This window comes from Myxine glutinosa, chromosome 14, assembly GCF_964187855.1.
Source record: "Myxine glutinosa chromosome 14, kmMyxGlut1.1, whole genome shotgun sequence".
Taxonomy (NCBI): domain Eukaryota; kingdom Metazoa; phylum Chordata; class Myxini; order Myxiniformes; family Myxinidae; genus Myxine; species Myxine glutinosa.
In genome coordinates this window covers 29,987,747-30,002,518 of record NC_136274.1, presented here as the reverse complement: position 1 = coordinate 30,002,518, position 14,772 = coordinate 29,987,747, and the positions used below count along the sequence as shown (strand labels likewise).

At 59.7% G+C, this 14,772-nt stretch overlaps 1 protein-coding gene and 1 long non-coding RNA gene across 3 annotated transcripts in view; one reads left to right on the top strand and one right to left on the bottom strand.

Annotated features, from left to right (window-relative positions):
* The window catches only part of PDXK (pyridoxal kinase), a 62,425-nt gene extending 53,787 nt beyond the window's left edge, over positions 1 to 8,638 (bottom strand). The window contains exon 1 of one of the 2 annotated variants that reach the window (XM_068135434.2): positions 8,407 to 8,638. In XM_068135434.2, coding sequence (XP_067991535.1) covers positions 8,407 to 8,499 — 93 coding nt within the window. In that variant the 5' untranslated portion in view covers positions 8,500 to 8,638. The remainder of the gene's footprint in view (positions 1 to 8,406) is intronic. The other variant, XM_068135435.2, reaches the window with a different exon arrangement.
* Positions 8,639 to 8,806: 168 nt separating this feature from the next.
* The window catches only part of LOC137439562 (uncharacterized), a 44,929-nt gene continuing 38,963 nt past the window's right edge, over positions 8,807 to 14,772 (top strand). The window contains exon 1 of the long non-coding RNA XR_010986953.2: positions 8,807 to 8,882. This is a non-coding gene — a long non-coding RNA (uncharacterized LOC137439562). The remainder of the gene's footprint in view (positions 8,883 to 14,772) is intronic.

The following is a 14,772-nucleotide window of genomic DNA, read 5'->3' as shown; positions in this document are numbered from 1 at the left end:
TGCCTGCGGTCCCCCCTCTGCGGCAATTACCCCTGGCAGCCAGTGGTATCTGGAAATTGGAGCTCGCCGGTGGAGGGTCTGGTTGGGCGCCGTGGGGTAAAGGAGGCTCCCGGCGACCCGTGGAGCTGCGTGGAAGCAGGAGGCAACGGAGCCTGGTGTGTGGATACCCTCACCGGCGGGGTAAAAGCGGAAAGGGCTGTTGGGCTGTCACGGGGTCAAGAGGTAAAGGGGGGGGTGGGGGGGGGGGCAATGAACTTGTTAAGTCGGTTGACTTGTTTTTGGGACTGCTGGCACCACAGCCTGAAGCGCCCACACCATCTTAGTTGTGCGGGACCTCCCCGCTGCCTAGTAGAAATGATGCACACACATGAAGATGACATCAATGCCATCTGCAGGGGGGTGTAATCAGTACGTGCTTGGTAATGATTTTGTGTGCAAGGATTTTTTGGAATGAGAATGAGTGGATAAGGGGTTTGTGTCGAAAGAATGAGGGCGAAATCCACCGAGCCATGTCACTCACCTGTAACACCTGGACAGGGCCCACGTAAATTTAGGGGTGTATTGGGATGGCCCCACAGGTAAGGTTGTGTCTTGTGGCATCCACCAGGGGACGCGGTCTGTAGACTGGGGTTTGTACAAATGTTTTATTAGAGTTTTGGAATTTTTGAAGTTTTGGTTAAGGTTAAGTTTTGTGGTTAAGGTAGGATTTTGGTGTGTTGTTTGTTCCTCCCTCTGCAGGAACAACGAATGAAATCATTGTACATATTTGCATGATTGTTAAGGGGATTAGCATGTTGAGGAGAATAGGTAGGACGTGCGGCTCACTTCCCACAGCCCTCCTGATTTATTTCGTAGGTTAATTAAGTGTGAGACAGTAAGTGTTAAGACTGGAATGGTAGCGCCTGCAGTGAACCTAGCAGGAGCTATGGTTCCAGGGGGGAGGGGGAACTGTGTCGTGTCGGGGGGGTAAAGGAATATCTAGGGCCAGGTAGATCTGTATAGGTAGGTATCCGACTGTCGCGATAGGGAATCTACCTGTAATAAGTTCTGTGTTTTAGGCGGTTTGTCAGGGAAGTATGTACCTGTGAACATACAAGGATGTTCGGGTGTTAAATAATTATAGGGACCAAGATAAACCCCGGTGTGTCAGACCTGGTAATCATTCCTTTGTCCCTTATGGCAACGCACACATATAAACACTTAGATAGGTCCTTAGTGCACACATTAATTAGTTCCCTTCCCTTACAATGACCTTGGAAGAAGACCGGCAGGAAGCCAGATCGGGGCACCGCCGGATGGCCGCAGCCAGCCGCACCACCAGCTGGCCTAGCAACATCGTGTGAGACGAGTTGTAACCCACGCCACAGGGAACGTGTGATTAGTTGGCGCGGAAGGCACAAACCTCCAGCCAATCAGGGCGGGAGGCTCGAAGACGCAACTGAGAAGGAGGTTGTTCATTGGAGGGAAGGCGCTAGAAGGTTTGGTGGACGGCGGGAAGCTATGAGGCGCTGGTTGGCAGCGTGCAAAGACTGACGTCAGAGGGAAGGTTACAAAGGGGCGCGCTGGACGACATTTTGTCTCTTTGCTCCTCTTTGCTCTCTCTCTCTGACTCTGCTCGCTGGACCCCACCGTATTGGAGATCTTTGTGCTTGAAGCTCTTGCTCTTCTTGTCCCTGGTCTTCATTGGCTCTTCTTTCTTGCGTGCTGGACCTTCGTGCTTCGTGCTGGGTGACGGTTTGTCGTGGTGCTTGGAGCGGGATCCGGTGCAGTTGGTACTGGAGCGAGGGACCTCGTGGTGTGCCGCTGAGCGAGTCGCATCAAGGCCGGGTGGAGCGTGCGAGCGAGGAGGGTGAGGTTTCTTTGTGCTCGGAGCTTGGAGCCGGACGGGGCCGCGTTGAACGGCAAACAGATAAGGATGCACCACATTTCCCCGTACACGACGAACGTGTTCTTTTGGCAATTGATTTTCCCCTGTCTCGAATTTGGAAGTCGGTGTGTGGGATCCCAATTTAGGATCATTATTAGATTTATCATCGCGTTTCCCTGTGCCGACCTTTATTTAAAATAAACGCTTGCATTACTTTCCATTCCTTGTTAAACCCGTGTTCGTTCGAGTCAATCCCCTGCAGGATCGGAGCTGCCGTCAGTTCGCTCTGAGCAAGCGCTTCTGCCTCTTCCTCTTAACTTCTTCTTCCTGCGGTCGATAGCAAAACCCGTATTTGGTCATCGCCTCATTAAAGCCGTTCGGTCTTCCGCTGTCCCTGGTGTTAACCTTGAGAGATTCGCACGACAATATGTTCTGGTCACCTATCCCAACTCATCCACCAAGTTTAGTTATAACTCGTCCGTGACTTTTTAAAATATCATGATATATGTGTGTGTGTGTGTGTGTATATATATATATATATATATATATATATATATATATATATATATATATATATCGTCCGTGACTTTTTCGTCCGTGACTCGTCTGTGACTATATATATATATATATATATATATATATATATATATATATATATATACTGTATATATAATTATATATATATCGCTTTTCGCCCAATCACTCAATAGTGAAGAGTCGCTTCAAAAATTCTAAGAGCTGGATCCGGAACCTCACCAAAATGGAATCGATTCTTCCTTGTTAGACACACAACCTGTCCACCAAGTTTCGTCCAAATGCATCCATAACTTTTTGAGATATCCTGCTATGTATCGTTTTTGGCCCTATCTCCCAATGGTGAAGAATCACTTTAAAAATTCTACTAGCCGGATCTGAATCCGGATCTTCACCAAAATCGAATCATTTCATCCTCACATATGCGACACCACTGCAAGCACCACTGGCTACCACCTCACAACTGCATGCACCCGCTACCTCTCGCCACGGCATGCCCTCGCCACCCCTCGCCACAGCATGCCCTCGCCACGGCATGCCCTCGCCACCCCTCGCCACGGCATGCCCTCGCAACCCCTCGCCACGGCATGCCCTCGCAACCCCTCGCCACGGCATGCCCTCGCAACCCCTCGCCACGGCATCAACTCGCAACCCCTCGCCACGGCATGCCCTCGCAACCCCTCGCCACGGCATGCCCTCGCAACCCCTCGCCACGGCATGCCCTCACCACGGCATGCCCTTGCAACCCCTCGCCACGGCATGCCCTCACCACGGCATGCCCTTGCAACCCCTCGCCACGGCATGCCCTCGCCACCCCTCGCCACGGCATGCCCTCGCCACGGCATGCCCTCGCCACCCCTCGCCACGGCATGCCCTCGCCACCCCTCGCCACGGCATGCCCTCGCCACCCCTCGCCACGGCATGCCCTCGCCACCCCTCGCCACGGCATGCCCTCGCCACCCCTCGCCACGGCATGCCCTCGCAACCCCTCGCCACGGCATGCCCTCGCAACCCCTCGCCACGGCATGCCCTCGCAACCCCTCGCCACGGCATGCCCTCGCCACGGCATGCCCTCGCCACGGCATGCCCTCGCCACGGCATGCCCTCGCCACGGCATGCCCTCGCCACCGCATGCCCTCGCCACCGCATGCCCTCGCCACGGCATGCCCTCACCACGGCATGCCCTCGCCACCTCTCGCCACGGCATGCCCTCGCCACGGCATGCCCTCGCCACCTCGCGCCACGGCATGCCCTCGCAACCCCTCGCCACGGCATGCCCTCGCCACCCCTCGCCACGGCATGCCCTCGCCACCCCTCGCCACGGCATGCCCTCGCCACGGCATGCCCTCGCCACCGCATGACCTCGCCACGGCATGCCCTCACCACCCCTCGCCACGGCATGCCCTCGCCACCCCTCGCCACGGCATGCCCTCGCAACCCCTCGCCACGGCATGCCCTCGCAACCCCTCGCCACGGCATGCCCTCGCAACCCCTCGCCACGGCATGCCCTCGCAACCCCTCGCCACGGCATGCCCTCGCCACGGCATGCCCTCGCCACGGCATGCCCTCGCCACGGCATGCCCTCGCCACGGCATGCCCTCGCCACCGCATGCCCTCGCCACGGCATGCCCTCACCACGGCATGCCCTCGCCACCTCTCGCCACGGCATGCCCTCGCCACGGCATGCCCTCGCCACCTCGCGCCACGGCATGCCCTCGCAACCCCTCGCCACGGCATGCCCTCGCCACCCCTCGCCACGGCATGCCCTCGCCACCCCTCGCCACGGCATGCCCTCGCCACGGCATGCCCTCGCCACCGCATGACCTCGCCACGGCATGCCCTCGCCACCGCATGCCCTCGCCACGGCATGCCCTCGCCACGGCATGCCCTCGCCACCTCTCGCCACGGCATTCCCTCGCCACGGCATGCCCTCGCCACGGCATGCCCTCGCCACCTCTCGCCACGGCATGCCCTCGCCACCTCTCGCCACGGCATGCCCTTGCCACGGCATGCCCTCGCCACCTCTCGCCACGGCATGCCCTCGCCACGGCATGCCCTCGCCACCCCTCGCCACGGCATGCCCTCGCCACCCCTCGCCACGGCATGCCCTCGCCACGGCATGCCCTCGCCACCCCTCGCCACGGCATGCCCTCGCCACCCCTCGCCACGGCATGCCCTCGCCACGGCATGCCCTCGCCACGGCATGCCCTCGCCAATCCTCGCCACGGCATGCCCTCGCCACGGCATGCCCTCGCCACGGCATGCCCTCCCCACGGCATGCCCTCGCCACCCCTCGCCACGGCATGCCCTCGCCAATCCTCGCCACGGCATGCCCTCGCCACCCCTCGCCACGGCATGCCCTCGCCACCCCTCGCCACGGCATGCCCTCGCCACCCCTCGCCACGGCATGCCCTCGCCACCCCTCGCCACGGCATGCCCTCGCCACCCCTCACCACGGCATTCCCTCGCCACCTCTCCCCACGGCATGTACTCGCCACCTCTCACCACCTCTCACCACGGCATGCCCTCGCCACCTCTCACCATGGCTTGCCCTCGCTACCTCTCACCACGGCTTGCCCTCGCTACCTCTCACCAAGGCTTGCCCTCGCTACCTCTCACCAAGGCTTGCCCTCGCTACCTCTCACCACGGCTTGCCCTCGCTACCTCTCACCACGGCTTGCCCTCGCTACCTCTCACCACGGCATGCCCTCGCTACCTCTCACCACGGCATGCCCTCGCTACCTCTCACCACGGCATGCCCTCGCTACCTCTCACCATGGCATGCCCTCGCTACCTCTCACCACGGCATGCCCTCGCTACCTCTCACCACGGCATGCCCTCGCTACCTCTCACCACGGCATGCCCTCGCTACCTCTCACCACGGCATGCCCTCGCTACCTCTCACCACGGCATGCCCTCGCTACCTCTCACCACGGCATGCCCTCGCTACCTCTCACCACGGCATGCCCTCGCTACCTCTCACCACGGCATGCCCTCGCTACCTCTCACCACTGCATGTCCTCGTTACACCCTCACCACTGCATACACCCGCTACCCCTTCACCACTGCCTGCCCTCACTACCTACCCCGTCACCACTGCCTGCTCTCACTACCTAACTCCCCTCCTCACCACTGCCTGCTCTCATTGCCTCCCTCCATTACCCCCTCAACACTGCCTGCCCTCGATATCTCCGCACCACTGCATGTCCTCGTTACACCCTCACCACTGCATACACCCGCTACCCCTTCACCACTGCCTGCCCTCACTACCTACCCCGTCACCACTGCCTGCTCTCACTACCTAACTCCCCTCCTCACCACTGCCTGCTCTCATTGCCTCCCTCCATTACCCCCTCACCACTGCCTGCCTCGTTACCCCCTCACCACGGCCTGCCTCGTTACCCCCTCACCACGGCCTGCCTCGTTACCCCCTCACCACGGCCTGCCTCGTTAACCCCTCACCACGGCCTGCCTCGTTACCCCCTCACCACGGCCTGCCTCGTTACCCCCTCACCACGGCCTGCCTCGTTACCTCCTCACCACGGCCTGCCTCGTTACCCCCTCACCACGGCCTGCCTCGTTACCCCCTCACCACGGCCTGCCTCGTTACCCCCTCACCACGGCCTGCCTCGTTACCCCCTCACCACGGCCCGCCTCGTTACCCCCTCACCACGGCCCGCCTCGTTACCCCCTCACCACGGCCCGCCTCGTTACCCCTCACCACTGCCTGCCTCATTACCCCCTCACCACTGCCTTCCTCATTACCCCCTCACCACTGCATACCTCGTTACCCCCTCACCACGGCCTGCCTCGTTACCCCCTCACCACAGCCTGCCTAGCTACCCCCTCACCACAGCCTGCCTCGCTACCCCCTCACCACTGCCTGCCTCGTTACCCCCTCACCACAGCCTGCCTCGTTACCCCCTCACCACTGCCTGCCTCGTTACCCCTCACCACTGTCTACCCTAGTTACCCTCTCACCACTGCCTACCCTAGTTACCTCAACACTGCCTGCCCTCGTTACCCCCTCACCACTGCCTGCCCTCGTTACCCCCTCACCACTGCCTGCCCTCGTTACCCCTCACCACTGCCTGCCCTCGTTACCCCCTCACCACTGCCTGCCCTCGTTACCCCCTCACCACTGCCTGCCCTCGTTACCCCCTCACCACTGCCTGCCCTCGTTACCCCCTCACCACTGCCTGCCCTCGTTACCCCCTCACCACTGCCTGCCCTCGTTACCCCCTCACCACTGCCTGCCCTCGTTACCCCCTCACCACTGCCTGCCCTCGTTGCCCCCTCACCACTGCCTGCCCTCGTTACCCCCTCACCACTGCCTGCCCTCGTTACCCCCCCTCACCACTGCCTACCCCAGTTACCCCCTCACCACTGCCTGCCCTCGTTACCCCCTCAACACTGCCTGCCCTCGTTACCCCCTCAACACTGCCTGCCCTCGTTACCGCCTCACCACTGCCTGCCCTCGTTACCCCTCACCACTTCCTGCCCTCGTTACCAGCTCACCAGTGCCTACCCTCGTTACCCCCTCACCACGGCCTGGCCTCATTTCCCCATCACCACTGCCTGCCCTCATTACCCTCTCACCACTGCCTGCCCTCGTTACCCACTCACCATTGCCTGCCCTCGTTAACTCCTCACCACTACCTGCCCTCACTACTTCCCTCCCCTCCTCACCACTGCCTGCTCTCACTACTTCCCTCCCCTCCTCACTTCCCTCCCCTCCTCACCACTACCTGCCCTCACTACTTCCTTCCCCTCCTCACCACTGCCTGCTCTCACTACTGTAGTATTCTGTGACACTGAGTATTGAAGCTAGCCAATGAGCTTTGAGCTGGGTTTCAACGAATGGGAGTGGGCGGGAAATTGACATCATGGCCACGACCACATCATGGCATGTTGAATAAAATGATTGCTGTTTCAACGAGAGAGTCTGCCGGGTTCTCATTGAGCACATTCAGCTGTGTTCGTACATGTTGTGAGTGCTAGTGTGACTCTTTCACACCACTACAACTACCTCCCTCTCCTCACTACCTTCCCCCCTCACTACCTCCCTATCTTGCTCCTCCCTCCCTCTCCTCACTACCTCCCTATCTTTTCCCCTCCCCTCCCCACTCACTGCCTCCCTCTCCTCTCCTCACTACCTTCCTTCCCCTCCCTTCCTTCCCCTCCATACCTTCCCCTCCATACCTTCCCCTCCATACCTTCCCCTCCATACCTTCCCCTCCATACCTTCCCCTCCATACCTTCCCCTCCATACCTTCCCCACCCTACCTTCCCCCCTCTCCGTCCCCCCTCTTCGTCCCCATCTCTTAGACAGAGACTAAGCGATGAAGAGCAGTTGGAGGAAACGTTACTTTATCCATTAGAATGGGTGAGATCTTCACATATTGAAGGATAAAACAAAACAGTTTTCTGAGAATAGACAGTGACAACACCAGGGGCCACAACCTGAGAGTTAGGAAGGTATCACTATCAAGGTCGAATGGTGTTCCTGACCAGGTCGTTTGAGTTTACAGTAAATCGGTTTAAATTTGAATTAGACAGGTACAGTACCTGAAGCATTGGAGATAGCTCGGGGTACATGGATACCGATAGGACTCGTAGGTAGGTATGGGTGATTATATACAGGTGTTGTGATTGTGAGGTCTGCGAGAGGGTCTAGTGCAAAGGTTAATGTGCTGATGGTGTTTGATTTGATCATTCCTCACGTTACCTCACCCTCACGTTACCTCACCCTCCCGTTCCCGCCCTTGTAGCTCCGGACGCGGAATGCAAAACGGGCGCGATGGACCAAACGGCAATATGGTGTCAGCTCATCATCGCGGCGGGAAGGACATCCACCTGAACCCTCACGTTTGCAACCGAAATCAAATAACACGAAGCGGATGCCGACGTGCGTTAGAAAGCACCATTTAACGGTGACGTCGATTTAGTCCCCGTGTGACGTTCCGGTCGAAGCGGCATTCCGAGCGGTCGTGCATGGGACGTACCTGGAGCGGGAAGGCGGCGGATTTGTTCCCTACGTATCCGCGCACGACGTGGCTCTGAATGGACAGGACCCGGCATTCGCGACCCGCAGCCATGGCGGACTCCGTGGGGCAGGCACCGTACTCGCTCGGGCCTCGTCGTTCCGCCCGTTCGCTCGTTTGTTCCGACAGAGGGAGGTGGTGGGTCCTGTGGCGGTGATTTCACCAATCATTTGAATGGATTCGGCGTGTCCTTCAATCATTATTCATTCCTTACAAATACCGTCGATTTATTATTCACTCCTCACGAACGCAATCAATTTATTTATTCATGCCTCACATTCCACAATTAAAGTCCATCAATTCCTCACAATCCAGCTAAATCCATTATTCATTCCCGTTGAACTCCTTCAATCTGTTGCTCATTCGCTCAAAGTTAGCAAAACAGACGCACGCAGGATTGATGGGACTAATGGTCTCCTCCTGCGTTGAAGATCCTTGTAAGAGAACATATTCATTATTGACATATTTACACCTTTAACTGCTAAATTCCTTTCTGGTATTATTCTGGGAGTAGTGAGGCCTGTACCCCGGTCACGCAGCACGTTTTCTGTTTGCGCCGATGTGAAGATGGCCGTCTTTCCACGTCGACAAAGTACAAACAATATCGTACCGACCGAAACAGCATTCCCTTCGTTCAATGTCTTGCACCGTTCATATATCACGTATTATCACTATCAGTATCAGGGGTACTTCGCGTTTCCCGATGTATGATATACCAGTATGGGTACTCGGCATTGCCCGGTGTATGATATATACCAGTGGAGGTACTCGGCATTGCTCGATGTATGATATATACCAGTGGAGGTACTCAGCATTTCCCGATGTATGATATATACCAATAGAGGTCCCTACTCAGCTTTGCCCGGTGTATGATATACCAGTAGGGGTACTCGGCATTGCCTGGTGTATGATATATAACCGTGGAGGTACTCAGCATTGCCCGATGTATGATATATACCAATAGAGGTACCTACTCAGCTTTGCCCGATGTATGATATACCAGTATGGGTACTCGGCATTGCCCGGTGTATGATATACCAGTATGGGTACTCGGCATTGCCCGGTGTATGATATATACCAGTGGAGGTACTCAGCATTGCCCGATGTATGATATACCAGTAGGGGTACTCGGCATTGCCCGATGTATGATATATACCAGTAGAGGTACTCAGGATTGCCCGATGTATGATATACCAGTAGTGGTACTCGGCGTTGCCCGGTGTATGATATATACCAGTAGGGGTACTCGGCATTGCCCGGTGTATGATATACCAGTCGGAGTACTCGGCATTGCCCGGTGTATGATATACCAGTAGGGGTACTCGGCATTGCCCAGTGTATGATATACCAGTAGGGGTACTCGGCATTGCCCAGTGTATGATATACCAGTAGGGGTACTCGACATTGCCCAGTGTATGATATACCAGTAGGGGTACTCGGCATTGCCCAGTGTATGATATACCAGTAGGGGTACTCGACACGCAGTGTATGATATACCAGTAGGGGTACTCGGCGTTGCCCGGTGTATGATATTGTAGCGGCTACCGCTGGGTTTTCACAATCGCCTTGCACCTATCAAGGACGCGGAGCGATCACCATGCCGGGCTCGTCCAGGACGCCCGGGCAGGCCCACGCTCAACTTGCCAGGCCTCGGTCGGGACGCCCGGGCATGCCCGGGCATGCCCGGGCAGGCTCGCCCTCAACTTGCCAGGCCGCAGCCAGGACGCTGGGCCACGCCCCCTCTCGCCTTTCCTGGGCAAGCGCTCCGGGATAATATGTATATATATTGCTGCCCGATAAACGGGCTTTTCAGAGTGCCTGAGTGTTTGGTTTGATTAAAGCAACTCGGATGAATTCCAGCTTTTTGTCGCGTCCATTCTTCCGATCGACGTGGGAGCCCCAGCTCCTTCATTGGTGACCTACCGACATGGACATGGCAGTCGCCCTTAAACTGCCTACCTTCTGGGAGGCTCACGCGGCGGTTTGGTTCGCACAGGCGGATTCCCTGTTCGCCCTGCGAGGCATCACGGCCGACGACACCCGCTTCCACCATGTGGTAGCAGCGCTCGGTTCGGCCACCGCGGCCCGCGCCCTGAGCCTCCTCGAGAGCCCGCCAGCCACTGACAAATACGGCGCGATTAAGAAGCTTCTCCTCGACGCTTTCGCCCTCCCATCGGCGGAACGCGCACGGCGCCTGCTCGACCTGCCCGAGCTCGGCGACACGCGCCCTTCCGAGCGAATGGACTACATGCTTTCACTGCTCGGCGAGCACTCTCCGGCATTCCTGTTCCGGGAGCTGTTCCTCCGTCAGCTGCCTAACCCGGTACGCCTCGCCCTGGCAAGCACGACGATCACAGATCCCCGGGCCCTTGCCAGAGAAGCCGACAAGATCTCCGCCGCAGGACAGCGCATCGCAGCGGCGACATGGGACCCACCGCCGTCCGACGCAACACCCATGGCACCCGAGCACCCGGCACGGTCGACGACCGAACTGCCGACGCAATTGGCGGCCGCTACACCGAGCCGACCACCTCCAGCACGACGACCGGGGCCTCCACCTGACCAAGCGTGGTGTTACTATCATGCCAGGTTCGGACAGAAGGCCCGGACATGCCGACCCCCGTGCACCTTCGGCAGGCCAGGAAACGGCCGGGCCGGCGTTCATTACCAGCCATGAGCGCCGGCCACACGGGCAACTTACTGTTCATCACGGATAAAGCGTCCGGACGGCGCTTCCTGTGCGACACCGGCGCCCAACTGAGCGTCATACCCGCCTCTGACCAGGACAGGCAATCCGCGGTTTGCGGCCCTTCCTTGGTTGCGGCCAACGGATCGACCATCCGCACCTTCGGCCCGCGCAACGTCACCCTCTGCTTCGGCGGCCAACGCTTTGCTTGGACGTTTGTAACCGCAAACGTGCCCATGGCTCTGCTAGGCGCCGACTTCCTCTGCGCACACGGACTGCTGGTGGACGTCCAACGGCGTCGTTTAATCAACGCCGAAACCTTCACCTCCCTGGTATGCACATTGAGCAGCTCCGCGCCGACCGAGCTGGCATGCGCCGTCCCGGCGGCGAACGAGTTTGCTCGCCTGCTCACGGAGTTCCCGGCCCTCACGCGGCCGACGTTTTCGGCCGTCGCAGTACGGCATGGGATCGAGCACCACATACCAACCACGGGCCCGCCGGTCTACGCCAGGGCCCGCCGCCTCGACCCAGCCAAGCTCGCCGTGGCGAAGGCCGAATTCGACGCGTTGGAGCACCTCGGCATCGTGCGGCGCTCCGATAGCGCGTGGGCCTCGCCACTGCACATCGTGCCAAAGCCGGGGGGTGGCTGGCGCCCGTGTGGCGACTACCGCCGTCTCAATGACGCTACCACCCCCGACAGGTACCCGATCCCGCATATCCAAGACTTCTCCGCCCGTCTGGCGGGACGGGTCATTTTTTCGAAAATTGATCTCATACGGGGATATCACCAGGTACCTGTCAGGGCGGCCGACGTCCCTAAAACGGCAGTCATCACGCCGTTCGGCTTATTCGAATTCTTGCGGATGCCGTTTGGTCTCAAGAATGCGGCTCAGGCGTTCCAGCGCTTGATGGACGGCGTGCTGCGTGACCTGCCGTTCCTTTTCGTTTACCTGGACGACATCCTCGTCGCCAGCACGTCCCGGGCCGAGCACCTCCTCCACCTCCGAACACTGTTCGGGCGCCTCAGCGAGCACGGCCTCATCGTCAACCCGGCCAAATGCCACTTCGGCACGACGGCCGTTGATTTTTTGGGCCACCACATCACCAAGAACGGGGCCGTGCCGCTGCCAACCAAGGTCGAGGCCATCACCACGTTCCCGCGTCCCCGCACCATAAAGGCCCTGCAGGAATTCCTGGGAATGGTGAATATTTATCACCGCTTCGTGCCCCGCGCTGCTCAACTCATGCGGCCCCTCTACGAAGCCCTCCGGGGCAAGCCGGCCAAGCACGACATCGCCTGGTCCGCAGCAATGGATGCGGCCTTCCAAAGCTCAAAGCGGGCCCTCGCCGACGCAACACTGCTCGCTCACCCGGTGCTCAACGCTCCCATCGCCCTCACCACGGATGCCTCCGACTACGCGGTGGGCGCCGTACATGAGCAATGGGTGAACGGGGTTTGGCAGCCACTTGCTTTTTTCAGCCGGCAGCTCCGGCCGAACGAGCTCAAATACAGCACGTTTGACCGGGAGCTCCTCGGTCTACACCTGGCCGTCCGCCATTTCCGCCACCTCCTGGAGGGCCGACCTTTCACGGCGTTCGTCGACCACAAGCCGTTGGTTTACGCCATGGCCAAGGTCACGGAGCCATGGTCGGCTCGCCAACAGCGCCACCTCTCCGCCGTGTCGGAGTTTACCACGGACATCCGGCACGTCGCCGGCAAAAACAACGCCGTGGCCGACTGTCTTTCCCGGGCCAGCGCGAACGCGGTCCACCTGGGCGTGGACTTTGCGCTTATGGCGGCGGACCCAACCACCGACACCACGGTGCAAGCCCTCCGGGCGGCGGACACGGGCCTCCGCCTGGCCGACATCCCCTTCGCGGACACTGTCCTGCTCTGCGACGTCTCCCAAGGCCAGCCTCGCCCCATCGTGCCCGTCACCTGGCAACGCCGCATCTTCGCCTCCCTCCACAGCCTTTCCCACCCGGGCCGGAAAGCTTCCCAGAAGCTGGTGTCGGCGCGATTCGTCTGGCACGGCCTTCGTCGGGACGTCCGCGATTGGACCAGCACCTGCACGGCCTGCCAACGGGCCAAGGTCCACCAACACACCCAGGCCCCGCTGGCACCTTTCACCGTGCCCGAACGACGTTTCGACCACGTCAACGTGGATCTGGTGGGCCCCCTCCCCCCGTCACGGGGGTTCACACACCTGCTCACCATGGTGGACAGGACCACCAGGTGGCCGGAGGCCGTTCCCCTCGTCTCCACCACCACCGCCGACGTGGCGCAGGCTTTCATCGCCACCTGGGTCGCCCGCTTCGGCGCACCGGCGGACATCTCGTCAGACCGCGGACCACAGTTCACCTCCGAGCTGTGGGGCGCGGTCGCCCGCAACCTGGGGGTCAAGCTCCACCGTACTACGGCCTACCACCCCCAAGCAAACGGGTTGTGCGAGCGATTCCACCGCTCCATGAAGGCCGCGCTCATGGCCGGCCTTCAAGACGGCGGTTGGGCCGACCGGCTGCCGTGGGTCCTTTTGGGCCTCCGCACGGCCCCCAAGGAGGACCTCCAGGCATCCACCGCCGAGCTTGTCTATGGCCAGGCGCTACGCGTCCCGGGCGAATTCGTGCCTGACGCTACCAGTCCCTGGTCCGCAGCTCACCAGCGCTCGGACCTCCAGGAGGCCGCCCGACGGTTTGCCCCCGTGCCAACATCCCACCACGGTGACCCCCAGTCCTACGTCCCCCCAGCACTTCGCACAGCAGAGTATGTTTTTGTGCGTCACGACGCACATCGGGGGCCACTCCGGCCGCCGTACGACGGGCCCTTCCGGGTGCTGCGACGGGACGACAAGTCGTTCGTCATCGACATCGGCGGCAGGTCGGACCGGATTGCGGTGGACCGCCTCAAGCCGGCGCACGTGGACGTCGACCACCCACCACGGGTGGCCCTTCCGCCGCGGCGAGGCCGCCCCCCGTCCACGGTGCCCCCCACTCGACCGCCCACCACCACACCGGACCCCCTCCCACGACCCGCCAGGGGTCGCTTCGGCCGGGTCATCAGGACCCCCCTCAAATTGACCCTGCCGGTGCAAGTCGATTCTGGGGGGACGTGTGTAGCGGCTACCGCTGGGTTTTCACAATCGCCTTGCACCTATCAAGGACGCGGAGCGATCACCATGCCGGGCTCGTCCAGGACGCCCGGGCAGGCCCGCGCTCAACTTGCCAGGCCTCGGTCGGGACACCCGGGCATGCCCGGGCAGGCTCGCCCTCAACTTGCCAGGCCGCAGCCAGGACGCTGGGCCACGCCCCCTCTCGCCTTTCCTGGGCAAGCGCTCCGGGATAATATGTATATATATTGCTGCCCGATAAACGGGCTTTTCAGAGTGCCTGAGTGTTTGGTTTGATTAAAGCAACTCGGATGAATTCCAGCTTTTTGTCGCGTCCATTCTTCCGATCGACGTGGGAGCCCCAGCTCCTTCAATATAATGATATATACCAGTAGGGGTACTCGGCGTTGCCCGGTGCTGTTAATCCGGTTGGCATTTTGAAGGAATCAATGTTTTTTCGAATTTTTTTTTTGTGGAAGTTCTAAAACACTTCTCTACACACACTAGAAATGCGGTCGGGGATTATTTAATATA